The sequence below is a fragment of the Thunnus albacares genome, chromosome 19 (genome assembly GCF_914725855.1).
Source record: "Thunnus albacares chromosome 19, fThuAlb1.1, whole genome shotgun sequence".
Classification (NCBI taxonomy): Eukaryota; Metazoa; Chordata; class Actinopteri; order Scombriformes; family Scombridae; genus Thunnus; species Thunnus albacares.
The window spans coordinates 26,119,225-26,133,201 of NC_058124.1; the positions used below are offsets into that span (position 1 = coordinate 26,119,225).

General features: G+C 37.5%; 3 protein-coding genes and 1 long non-coding RNA gene across 4 annotated transcripts in view; 3 read left to right on the forward strand and 1 right to left on the reverse strand.

Moving 5' to 3' along the window:
* Positions 1-13,977, forward strand: part of LOC122969181 (major histocompatibility complex class I-related gene protein-like) — a 143,762-nt gene that overhangs the window by 39,556 nt on the left and 90,229 nt on the right. The gene's annotated exons all lie outside the window — the stretch shown is intronic.
* Positions 1,485-5,407, forward strand: LOC122970326 (DLA class I histocompatibility antigen, A9/A9 alpha chain-like). The gene is made up of 7 exons (XM_044336458.1): positions 1,485-1,533; positions 2,089-2,355; positions 2,673-2,951; positions 3,689-3,999; positions 4,600-4,699; positions 4,996-5,013; positions 5,172-5,407. The coding sequence occupies exons 1-7, from the start codon at positions 1,485-1,487 to the stop codon at positions 5,219-5,221; spliced, it is 1,074 nt and encodes a 357-aa protein (XP_044192393.1). The 3' UTR covers positions 5,222-5,407.
* LOC122970328 overlaps positions 7,324-13,977 on the forward strand; it is a 72,423-nt gene continuing 65,769 nt past the window's right edge. The window contains exon 1 of the mRNA XM_044336459.1: positions 7,324-7,695. Coding sequence (XP_044192394.1) covers positions 7,641-7,695 — 55 coding nt within the window. The 5' untranslated portion in view covers positions 7,324-7,640. The remainder of the gene's footprint in view (positions 7,696-13,977) is intronic.
* Positions 9,286-11,881, reverse strand: LOC122969223. The gene is made up of 3 exons (XR_006398950.1): positions 11,857-11,881; positions 11,279-11,374; positions 9,286-9,319 (listed from the first exon to the last, which is right to left on the reverse strand). It is a non-coding gene; the product is annotated as an uncharacterized LOC122969223 (long non-coding RNA).

The window sequence follows — 13,977 nt, forward strand, 5'->3', positions numbered from 1 at the left end:
TGTAACTCAGCACCTATTTGACATCCATGTCAATACAAACACACTATTTTCAGATTAATAAATTTGCTACAATGTGAAAAACTTGATAAGGGCAAACAGGAGAAAATGGCTCAGTCAGCTAGAAAATAGTAAAAGCTACAACTTTGAAGCCAGAGCTTCAGCATGAAAGCCTTATGAAATATAATGCATGGTTTTATGCTATAATGACCATGGGATGTCATCTTTGAGAAATGTATTCATTGTCAGCACAGTGATTTCCCTTCTAGGTGGTTTCATATAAATTTATTTAAATGATGCAAAAAGAGGTACAACAACTTATAAAATTATAGAAAGTATCAAAAAATACCTACGAAATTGTGTATCAGAACTTTGTTTTTTTCTTCTTTCTTCTCCCATTAATCATCTCACGACTTCTCAGATATATCTTGCGACCCTTTCGAGGAACCCAATTAATCAATTACTCAATTACTTACTTCAATTACTCTGTAACTTATGCTATTTCTGTTCATTTTGGCATGTCAGCAATCCAGAGAAGTCTGTACGTGACCTATCACACAGAAATCTAATTTACGAGGAAGAAAGTAAGAATAAATAAAAAAATAGAAACACATTTAGCAGGTTGCTTGTTGCCAAGGAAAGATGGGTGACTGAGACAATACTAATGCAGTAGGGTGAGGCCTTTCAACAGAAACTGGTCTGGTTGCTTGTGCATCTGTACCACACCATGATCACTGTAACTCAACCATGTCTACTGTATTGCGTGTATTAGCTGTGTAGCTTTCACAGCATAAAAGGAGAAACTCACTGAGGTAGAAAAACCCAGACCTGATAATCTCCAGCCCCAAAGATTGTACAGATGATATTAAAAATAATATCTAAAGTCTCCGGCAATCTGCAGCTGGACACATTATTAGCTCTTGAGGTGAGGAATTGCATCATGTCTGATGTGTCAGATTCTGTGTGTTACATGACACGGTGTGTTTTGAACTTTAGCAGCAGACAAGCACAGACAGAGAACCTTAGCAGGCAGGATCAGGTATAACTTTTAGTTTGAATTCTTAAGCCCTTGTTCACATTCACAGGTCTGTGGATATAATTCCATCTCAGTAAAGCACTTTAATGTCTGCTCACAAGTTTTTCAACAAAAAATGGATCAGACCTAATATTTATTAGGAAAAATTGACACTTACACATGCATATCTTTATTCCTAATATATTCATAGGTCCACTACAAAGCAATTTCATTTGATTTTTAGGATTTCAGATGTGCATATGGTGCTGTTTTTGCTGTCCAATCAGAAACACTTTTGGCCAAGGACAGGAACATGTTGAATTGAGCTGTTGTTCAGGAGCCTCTCCCAGGTGAACGCACCTTAAATACTTCAGAATGTAAACACAATCAGGAAACAACTTGCAACTTGAACAAAAGATAAAACCAGCAGACTTTTCACAGATCTTCAGCTCTGGGCCCTTATCTAAACAAGATGAAGATGTTAATGATATTACTCTTCTTCTGTCATGTTGCATCTACAGGTAAGATTATGGTAATTTATTAGCATGATCATAATTCATTATATATGTGTTTAGTTTTTTTCATATACCAAAAACACTGAAAGAGCACTGTATGGGTTCTCAGTTATTAATGTCAGTTATAACTGTATGCTGTCACCTACTATTCAAGATGATGTATTCAGCAAGATTTGGTTAAATTGCATAGACTAATCTTTAAAATTATATACAAAAGCATTTTAAATCCATTAATGTGGTTTTCTTACTCATAGTTATTGTAGGCAATTCATATGTACAGTGAATATAATTTGGTGCAAGTCAGCAAGTTTCTTGTGTGAGCAAATGAAATCACTTTTCAGGAATACAATTCTGTGTCATTGATATGTTATCAGTATAATTGTTGTTGAAAACTGGCTACATAATTCACATTACGCAAGGCATGAATCTACAATAAATAAAACTAGTAGGGCTTTGTATCTTCTTGTGTGTTAAGGGAACTGACAACTTGTCAAACAATAAAATAATGTAAACAAATAAATAGAAACATTTCTAACCACTGAAATCCTTTTTGTCCTACAGTGAAATACTCCTTGACGTTTTTCGTCACTGCGTCTTCTGGAGTACCAAATATCCCACAATATATCGGCATATTAAACATTGATGAAATTCAGATGACTTACTTGGACAGCAACATCAAAAGATTACAACCCAGACAGGACTGGGTGAAAAAATTAATGGAAGATGATCCACAACACTGGGAAATTAACACTCAGAACTTCTTTCAGTATCTGCAGAAGTTCAAAGTTGAAATTGACACTTTTAAACAGAGCTTAAACCAAACTGCAGGTACGTGACTACCAAAATGTTTTCCTGTTTTGCTGTCAAGTCAAGCAGATATAACTTTTGTTATAAGTAATGGTACCCTTAAGTGGTGATACCCTTAATTCTCATCATCAGGTCAAAAGTTCAATACTTTGGTTTATGACCATATCTGAAAATTATGTCATAACTGCTGGATGTGTTACTCATTGGTCATTAGTTAGTGCAAATACAATTTATGCTCCCTCCACAAAAAACTGAGTGGTGTCAATTCAGTCAAGATGTGATATCAACTACTACAGCTGACTGTGCTGGTGTCTCATTCTGCTACACTGCAGTCTCAGGTGTCCAAATTGACCAGCTGATGTTTAACTGTAAATGGGATGATGAGACAAAAAAGGTTGATGGTCATAAAAAGTATGGTTATAATGGAGAGGACATCCTTACATTTGACCCGAAGACAGAGACTTGGATCACTGCAACACCACAGGCTGCAATAGCTAAACAGAAGTGGGATGGAGATAAAGCTAGTAATGGCTTTTGGAGGAACTTTCTCATCACCATTTGTCCTACATGGTTGAGGAACTATTTGAAAGTTGGGAAGAGATTTCTGCAGCGCAAAGGTAGAGTCACATGACCTGATCTTTTTAATTAAAACATGAAGGTGTTCATACTCCTCTTCTGTTTTTAATGTACAGTAACATTACATACCAACATAGAGACCCACTGTACATATGACTAGCGTACTCTCTTGCTCCCTCCTTCTGTCGTTCTCTTCCCTTTAACCGGTCATTTCATCACATTTTCTTCTTCACATATATTATTAACATTTAACTCACGGTACATCATCAAGTTGGAATTATATTATCAAGATAAATGATAAGTAGAATTGTATTCCTTTATGAGAGAGCTGACAGAAGAGAAATGATAGGAAATGAAAAGAGATTGAGATGAGGAATGACATTCAACAAAGGCCCCCCGTCGGATGCAAAACTGGGCACATTGCAGTTAACCCCTAAGCCACCAGGACATCCCATGACTATTATCAATAAGAAATGTGGTTGAGTAATCCTACCCCTAATAAGGTACAGTATCTCACTAATAATAAGTAGGCTACTGTACTGTGCATCATCATGCATAAGACTTTGGCACCCCCTGGTGGTACAGGTAAACTGCATGATGTGAATTTTAATTGATCTACACAGGATGTACTGTTTCCATTTCAAAAGTGAGGAGTATCAATAGTTATAATAGTTATATAGTTATAATAGATAATATTGACCTGATTTAAAATTGTTTTTGTAAATCATGCCAACCTAATCATTACATATAAATTTCGCTATATTTTTTCTCTCTCCAGAGCTTCCTTCAGTGTCTCTCCTCCAGAAGACTCCCTCCTCTCCAGTCAGCTGCCACGCTACAGGTTTCTACCCTCACAGAGCCGATATGTTCTGGAGTAAGGATGAAGAGGAGCTTCATGAGGACATGGAACATGGAGAGATCCTTCCCAACCACGACGGATCCTTCCAGATGAGTGTTGACCTGAACCTTTCATCAGTTACGCCTGAAGAATGGAGGAGGTACAAATGTGTGTTTCAGCTGTCTGGTGTGAACGACAACATCATCACCAAACTGGACAAAGCAGTGATCAGGACCAACTGGGGGAAAAATGTGATTAGAAATGACAAAGGTGAGAAACACACATTTAATTTCACCTTTTTCCTTTTCTTTTTTTCATGTTGATCCAAGCTGTAGAAGTTCTGAAATTGTGAGTCATGTAAATTGAGTGGGATTTTTAGTTCTTGAACCAGGGGTGCTCAAACTAGCTCTACCCACATCGCAACTATCCCTGCCTAGTAAATGCTCAAGTCTTTCAAACATGCCACTAGTCTGTAACACAGGCTTTCTGATAAAAAAAAGTTGAAGTGTAAGATGTCTGGACTGCTCCTTTAAATGTTTTTTGAACCACAATATGAGAGGTTTCTTTAATGCTGCCCGTCCACTCTTAATTACCTCTGATTAAAATGGAGTAAAGTCAATCCCCCAACATAAAAAAAACATATATATATTATTGTATCTTCGCTAAACTGAAGCACATTGAAGTTCTGGATTGGAGTATGTGGGGCCATTTAAATACTGTATATTTCTGCAAACACAAAACTTATATTTAAGCTAAAATTCAGAAAACAAATATCTAATAAAAATAGTAAATAACTGAATAATAACCTGCTCCATCTATACATGTTGAGATAATTTTATGTGTTTGCAGAGAAGCCCAGTAACATGACCATCCCCATCATTGCTACACTGGTTGTTCTTGCTGCCGTCATCATTGCTGTTACTGGATTCATAGTTTACAAAAAGAAAAAAGGTGAGAAACTCAAATGGAAGGTTGATCCAGATTTTAGGAGTGAAACAAAATTCAATAGTGCACCGAAATGTGAAGCAACAAATGTAAGCGTTGTAAAGTCACAGTGATAATGATAGAGATTTGAAACAGATATAAATATATAAGTACATAATATGAAGTAGCATCTGAAAGTAGAGATAGGATTTATTTATCAGTTAATTTCAGTGAGTAGGGGGATCATATTCAATTGGGAAAATAAGACAAAAGATATTTTGCATTTTCATATATTTGAACTGACATTTTTATTTTTATTTCAGCCAAAAGTCCTCCACCTTGTAAGTAGAACTCTTTATTGCATTTTTTTCTGATTTGACATGCACTGCACTGTAGATTAAAAAGGGGTTCTAGGTGTTGTGCTTGTGACATTTTTCAGTGTGAGCTGTTTATAAAAGTTCAGCATTAGTGGACTAAAAGTGTGATTCTGTCCCCACAGCCCCTGACAACAGCACTGAGCTGTCTGAGAAACTAAATCCAGAAACCTGATTGACAAACACACAACCTTGCACACGGTGACATCATGGGACGATGAAATTGTAAATGTTGTGATGTGAAGTATTCACACCAAACTGCCTGAAGTTATGAGCAAAGAAACTTTCTGTAATTGTTTTGCTGTTCACTGTAAAAGTTCTGTGTGCAGTGAGAGTTTTTGACTAAAAGTTAGTTTCTTGCAACCAACCATAGAGGCTTTATATGAAAATAAGTGAATTTACTGAGTAAAAAATAAGCTGAATAAGGCGTGGAAACCATGACATCAGAGGTGTGAAGCTTACCTTTATAATATACTTACTTACTTTTATAATCATATATGATGGTGTATCAATAATGGTATTTTAAAAGCACAGTAGATGTAAATGAAACCCTCCATTAAACTGTTATCAACTCATGAATATTTTAGATTTCAATGAAATCCTCTGGTAATGATATGAAATGATGCAGTTTGTGGAATTGTGGAAATTAATTTCCCGACTATTTTTGGAATATTGTTTGATTCTGTTGTATGTGATCATTGTATCTGTCTCTTTAGGTTTGTGGTTTAATTCTCAGTCACATTCAGGTAGTTTTATTTGCCAAGGTGTTGTGTTACAAGCTGCTTCCACTCTAATACAAGACCAAAGTCAACAAATGATCAAAACTGTTTATAAACATTTTTTGCATGTATATTTCTTTTAATCTATGATAAAACTTCCATAATAACATACTGCCATTGTGGTTTGTAAATATGTGGTGTCAATAAAGCAAAAATAAAAAAAATATTTAACATTTCTCGACTCGACTTGTTAACCTCCTGGGTTGTGACAAACACACCCAAGACCCACTGCAGTGGTACCCTACCCGACCCAGTTCAACTGAGTAGAATTTGTTCCCAGTCCGACTTGGGTCTCCGCTCCTCGACCGACTGGATCTGTGAGGACCTCTAGTGAATTTTAAAGGGTAGGCCTACACACTGAGTACCATTTAAAGTTCCTGTTGTTTCACTTTCACCTCAAAAATACTTTATTCTCATTAAATTAAAAAACAATGGGCCATATAACTTATTTTGTAGTTCTATCATGTTTACTGCTGAGTTGATCACACAATAACAGAATTACCAGTTTTAGTCACTGGAATCACAACATTATAACAGATTTACAGACACTGTTCACCTGCTGTTTTTAAGCATGGCATGTTGCCTAAAGGGCGCCACCAGCTGGAGGAGCACCAAAGAGTAGGAAGAAATATTTTGTAATTCATCTCAGATGCAGATCCTGAAAGCCTGTCATACTGACATTCAAGTGGCCCCATACATAAAGCACTGAATGATTTGGGGCCAAAATAAATTCCTGATCTTGTGCTACGTTATGAACCATCCAGACCACTCAGGTCTGCTTTCTGTCCCCAGAGCCAAAAGTAAACCTGGAGAGGCAGAGTTCAGTTTTTATGCTCCACATATCTGGAACAAACTCCAAGAAAACTGCAAGTCTGCTGCAACTCTGAGTTCCTTTAAATCAACGCTGAAGACTTTTCTGTTTGCTGCTGCCGTTTATTAAATCAAATAATTATTCAAATGTTACGCTGCACTGTAACTTTTATTCTCGTATTTTATGTCTCATTTAATTTTAGTTCATTTTTCTTTTCTATTCTCTTTACTAACTTAAATATCTATTTTTAATTGTATTTAAATGTCCTTTTATGAAATGTTTCTTTTGCACTTTATCTTAATGCTTTTAATGTTTTATGTAAAGCACTTTGAATTTCCTTGTTGCACTGTGCTATACAAATAAACTGGCCTTGACTTACACTTTAAATAAACACTGCTCGCACTGCACTAAAAAATGATGCTGAGATGAGACAACAGCCTGACTTTATGAAGGGGAAACTTTTATTGCGGGCGCGAGAGTTTCCCTATTATTAACCCTTTTTCCCTCTGTGCTCCCGGTCAGTAATTGGTAAAATCTCAAGATTTCATCGTGATACAAATTAAGCTTCTGTGTGGGACGGTACTTGGCAACCCAATCCAGAGGAGAGAGCATGCTGCGTCACTTGTCACTGCGCTCACTCAAGCTCTCCGCTCCGCTCAGTTTACCACAGTAAAATAAAGGAGGGGCTTGTTTGGGTCAGCCAGCAGCCAAGTTTACAAGAAGTTTGTATTATTAGCTCAACCAGGAGCTGGATGGGGCACTTTTTTGTACTTTAAGCTATCAAATATGTATAAATATTACATGTGTTCCTTGGGTAAAACGTCTCTATAGATTAGTGATAGTCAGTGGGCTGGACGCCCTCACGTGTCAGGTACAATGTGATCCTGGTGGCCTACTTTGGTCCCACCTTTGCACAACACAGGAAGAGGCACAGCAAAATTACAAAGGCGACTGGTTTGACCACTGCAGTGGTCACTCGACAAGATTCCCCAAAGAGACACATCATGAAGACGATGGAGTTTGTTTTTCTGCTCATCTTCTTTCCTGTCACACTTTCAGGTGAGATTAACTTGAAAAATGTGTTTCTAACATTTAGTTGTGGAAAAATGAAAAAAAAAAACCGATTTGTTTGATTGTTCGTGAGAGTGTAGAAGGCCTAATTCACTTTCACATTGGGCACTTTTATGCAGTTTAAATCAAGCTTTACCTGTAGGCTACTATTTTTGATAAGTCGTCCATTATAAATTGATCGGCGGCTTTAGTAATAAATAATTTGTAAATAAAAAAAAATACAAATGCTTTGGTCCATAACAAAAACGGCAAGGAGCTAGAGTTATCAGAGGTGCGTACACATAATTCTGTTAAACATAAATCAGCTTTCATGTACAGCAGGCTACTAGTCCAATGTTTCGACACACCCTGACTAACACCCTTTCATTTCTCTCTCGTATCTATTACGTAACCTATTGGGATGTCCGTTTAAATATAGCTATTAATGAGATTAATTCAGGTCTGAAACGTATTAGATTAATCTATGAATTTTACCAATAATGACACTGAATATATTCGGGATTTTGCAGAAATAACAGTTTCTGTACAGTAGTGGTGTTCTGTATGTTGTTAACATCTGGCTGTGTGTCAGATTATTTCCTTTGACCGTGTTAAACAACTGCAGCATTACACGGGTCAATGACAAATAAGCCTTTTAAAAATGTTTTTTTTTTTTTTATAAAACGTTAAAAATGTACAGAATACATTTATTTGATGTTGGAAGAGTGTGTTTAAACAAGTCTTAATGGTTGCACAACATTTACAGGGATTTAGTTCAGTTTTAGACTATATTTGCAATTTCACCAGCCAAAAAATGTCAGGTGGTGCAACTAAAAGTTTTTTGAAAAACACACTTCCTTCTTTTTTTTTTTAAAGTATTTTTTAAGCAAGTATACCTGAGAGTGTCTACTCTGCCTAAAACATTACTATTTTGTAGTTGAGCTGGGCATTAAAAGTAACTTATGGATTCTTTATTGTAAGGGGCTGGTATCTTGGTTTTCCAACATCCAACTTTAGATTTAAAATGTGAATAAATACTTAACAAATTCAAAAAATATATTGTTGTATAGAATGATTGTTTACATCACAATTTACAAACATTTGTTCACGTCAATCTCCCATGTCTTGGTATAAACTAGTATTTTACCTGGTTGCACCACCTGACAATGTGGTTGCGCCACCTGACAAGATTCATAATAATAACGTAACAACAACAAATAATGAATAATTGCATTTTTATTTCACAGAATAAAAAATCTCAGGTGTCTTGGTTCAAGTATAAATTGGTAAATATAAAAACTTGTTATAATTTTCTAAACTGTACTAAACAGATAAGAAACAACATTGTTTGGGCAACATTATATACAAAAACTACATTTCATATTCAGTAGAAACTGCTACAGATGGTTTTCAATTCATTTAAGTAAACTGTACTAAACTGATGAGAAAGAACATTGTTTTAGCAACATTACATGACAAAAATGACACGGTTGAAACTGAATAGGCTCCATTGATCAGGTGCTACTGCAATGGGAGTTGTGTCCAGCAATTCTGGTGTAAGATTCAAGATCTCCTCCATAGCTAGCTGATTTGGGGCTTCACAATTTTTCCCTCTCTCCTCCTCTTTTGATAACTATAAAAACATAAACACTAAGGTTAACTGAAATGTTCTAATTTTAAGTCTGACTGACTGCTGTACAAAATTAACAAATGCACAAAAGCTGTGGCTTATCTACATGTATTCTTTCTTTCCTTTTTATATTACATTACATATTTCATTTAGCAGACGCTTTTATCCAAAGCGACGTACATATGAGACTGATACAACACAAGCAAGGATCTAGTCAGGACACTACAACACCAGTAAGTGCCATAAAGCTTAAGTTTGGACCCGATAGGACGTAGATGCCAACAGGCAGTGCAACAAGGCAATGATTAGAGTGCATAGAAGCATGTTTTTTTGTTTTTTTTCTCTCCCTACAGTTCATCAAGTGCGGAGGTGTTCGCGAAAAAGGTTGGTCTTTAGTCTTTTCTTAAAGATTGAGAGGGACACTGCAGATCCACCACCGGGGAACTACAGAGGAGAAGAGTCTAACTAGTGACTTAGGGCCCTGTTGTGGCACCAGGCGCCTTTCGTTGGCAGAGCATGGTGGGCGGGAGGGAGCGTAGACCTGAATGAGGGAGTTCAGGTAGGCAGGAGCCGTTTTAGTTGCTGTTTTGCAAGTGCATGTCAGGGTTTTGAATTTGATGCGGGCAGCAACTGGGAGCCAGTGGAGGGATATCAACAGCGGGGTGACATGTGCTGTTTTGGGCTGATTGAAGACCAGATGCGCTGCCGCGTTCTGGATCATCTGCAGAAGTTTAAGTGTACATGCAGGGAGGCCTGCCAGTAAGGAGTTGCAGTTGTCGATGCATGATATTACAAGAGCCTGTACCAGGAGTTGTGCTGCATGCTCAGACAGGTGGGGTCTGATCTTCCTGATGTTGTACAGGGCGAATCAACACAATCAAGCGACTGAGGCCACGTGAACCTTAAAGGTTAGTTGGTCATCAATCATGACACCCAAGTTTCAGGCAGACTTTGTGGGCATGAGTTGGGTTGATTCGAGCTGGATGCTGATGTTTTGTTGTATGGAGGGACTGGCTGGTATGACAAGGAGCTCGGTCTTAGAGAGGTTAAGCTGAAGGTGGCGTTCTTTCATCCATGCTGATATATCGGCAAGGCATGAAGAGATACAAGCGGGGACTGTGTGGTCTTCCAGTGGGAATGACAGGAAGAGCTGGGTGTCGTCAGTATAGCAATGGTGTGAGAAACCATGGGAGTGGATGATTGTGCCAAGTGAGGTGGTGTATAATGAGAAGAGAAGGGGACCAAAAACTGACCCTTGAGGAACCCCTGTGGATAAGCTGTGCAGTTTGGACATTTCTCCATTCCAAGATACTCTATAATATCTCCCTGACAGATAGGACATGAACCAGCGGAGGGCGGATCCTGAGATACCAAGCTCAGTGAGTGTGGAGAGGAGGAGTTGGTGGTTAACTGTACCAAAGGCAGCTTACAGATCCATAGAGCTTAGGACCGACCGGCAGCTCTAGCTGAGCGCAGTGATTCCATAACCAACAGTAGTTCAGTCTCGGTAGAGTGACCCTGTTTAAAGCCGGACTGATTTGGGTCGTACAGGTTGTTGGCAGAGAGGAATTCAGGGACCTGATTTAAGACTGTGCGCTCAAGTGCTTCTGACAGGAAGGGCAGGGGTGAAACCGGTCTGTAGTTTTCAACCTGAGCTGGGTTGAGTGTAGGTTTTTTGAGCAGAGGGATGACTCGTGCTTGCTTAAAGGCGGTGGGGAAAACACCAATTGTAAGTGAGGAGTTGATGATGTGTGTGACCGCGGAGTTAAGTGCGGGGGAAATATTCTGAAGCAGGTTGGATGGTATTGGGTCCAGTGGACAGGTAGTGGGACGAGAGTTTAGAAGAAGTTTGGAGACTTCCTCTTTGGTCATAGGGGAGAATGAGGACAGTGTGGCCCTGATAGTTGGCAGCTGTAGACTGGGTTGGTCAGGCTCAGTGAACTGGTTACTGATAGCAGAGACCTTGTCAGTTTTTGCAAGATATCTTTCTCTTGCAGCCGGATCATTTTTAATGCGCTCCCTGTGGCGTGCCGCTTTTTCTTTGCTTGATAGTGGCATCTAAAATCATTGAAAGGGATATTTTAAAAATGTAATATATATATACAGTATAACATTAATGTACATTTAATAAATATATTTAATATCTTTAATAAAAAATATTATATAGTGTGTATATATAGTGTATGGTAACTATTAATGTACATTTAATTAATATCTTTAATATCTTTAATGACATACATTTGTATATCTCAGTTTAACATTTTTATTTAATCAAGAAAGGACATTCCTTCTGGTTGCGCCACCTGACATTTTCTATTATTTCCCAATTATTCAGGCATCTACTTGGACACCTATTTAACCTTTTGACTTTGCTAGCTAGTTCATTCATTCATTTTTACAATACAATAAAGAGTTTTAGATTAAAACAACTTTTTCTTAGGTTTATATTGGTTGTACCACCTGACATGTAAACAGTACAAGTCTAACTATGAAGAGAAAATAGCTATTTTTTTAGCAATATATGAGAGAGATTTACATACCTTTCACTCATCAGTCAAGGTCATTTGGGATCCTTTAGATGATGCAATATCCTCTTTACTCATCTCTCTCTTCAATTCAAAATAAAAGTTGTATGAATGCAGTTGCGCCACCCTGACATTTCAGATATGCAGACAAATATCCGGACAAAGTTGTTTTTAATATTCCAAGCAATTTAAGAACAATTTAACTATTAAACTTTGTTTATTTGAAAGGTTTTCAATATAAAAGTATGCCCCCATATTAATGTTATATTAATTCATATTTTAAATTACATATTTAATACATTTCATATAGCGTTAACTTGCTCGGACGGTTGTGCCACCTGACATTTTGAGGGTTTGAGATGGAAAAACGTAAAATATATATAATTTATATGATAAACTGGAAATATGTTCAAATTAAATAGGTTTCATAGAATAAAATGATGCTTATTATGAATCATTTAAAATGATTTAAAACCAAAGTAGTGCCCTCGGACACAAAAATCTGCATGTCACGTCATTGACCCACACAGCAGCTGAAACAATAAGTGCGTCTTTAAATTGAGAGAGTGATGTGAGCATTTACTCACGTGGCACAGCTTCATAAACACGCCAACAGGATAGATCAGGATCTAACGGTGGTTAAAATTCTGTGTTAGGTCAGCTGTTACACACAGTAGCTAAAAGTCCAATGAAATGAAATGAAATTTCAGTTTTTTAATTGTGTTCTGGGACTGGAATTGCGAAAGTGAACTTTTAAGCTGCTCAGATAAACCTGAGCCTCTTTCCTAGCGGTCTGTATGTAAAAACGTGTCATTCATTGAGATGAACTTAAATCTAAAAGATAAAACAAATGGCACAAAATGTAAAAAATGTTTTTCAAATGTGTATTCAGATTATGGATAATATAATACAGTATAGATAATATAATACAGCGTGGAGTGAGCGTTGGTGCTCTCCTATTAGATTTCCTGCTGGATTTGCCTCTGTGGTGGATGACGTCAGACCAAGTCCAGACTGGAGTTGATGTTTTTGGCCCAGCTCCTGTGCAGTGCCAGTGAGCAGTGTCATTATATATTAGCTGCTACAGAGTTAATGAATTGCTCACTCTCACGTATTTGATGCAGCATTTCACTCCTTTTTTCAAGCTGCATTATCCTCTCACTCAGTCACTCACAGTCCGTGCAGCTTACCACTTTTGTTGGGTTTGGAGATATAGCTTTTACTTTGTCTTTTACCAGTCAGAGAAGCTTGTATGCTGTGCTAAGCTAGGCTAGCAGCTAAGTCTGTGATAGGGCTCTGAAACTTTCCCAAACATCAACTTTTGCTCCATTCCGTGATTCCACTGTAGATGCTTTCATTAGCACGAGTGTAACCAGTAAAAGCTCTCTTTGGAAGAATATTTAGGAAATTAGAAAACGCAAGGAAAGAAAAAAATAGTGTGAAGTGTAATGTGCAGTAAGTAGTGCTTCAGCTGTGGGGGCGCTGTTTAGTTAGTTACGTGTTGAATGACCTGTAATAACAGAAGAGTAAGCTTTGGGTAAACAAAGAACAGTGAAGCTAAAAACATGAGCTTCTCCATCTGGGTTATTATACACTCATCATTGTTCCATAACAATATATGACACAAAGCATATAACAAGCAGAGAAAACACGTCTGCACTGCAGCACTACCGGACGAGTTGGCAAATGTGTTGACAAAAAATTGCCTATTAACATATCCAGCATTCATTTGTGTTTTGAGTTGTGTTTTTGGCTGCCTGGCCAATGGAAGGTCAATATTCACTCTCCTTTTAGCTTTTGTTTAGTCTCAATCATTCCAAGTATAATATCTGGCTCTTAGGTTGGTAGATGTTCTACTTTCATCACCAGCTCGTCAATGACCTTGTGTGTCTGAGGTTTCATGCTGGGCAAAATATTTGATTCAGTTTAATAATCATGAGTATGGATAAACGCAAGTTTATAAGCACTGAACTTCAAAACCCTTCAAACCTCTTTCTCTTACAGAAAAACACTCGCTGAAGTTTTTCATCACAGCCTCTTCTGGAGTCAAAAACTTCCCAGAGTTTGTGGGTGTTGTGTTGGTTGATGAAGTTCCAACAGGTTACTATGACAGCAAAAATGGAACAGCAGAAATCC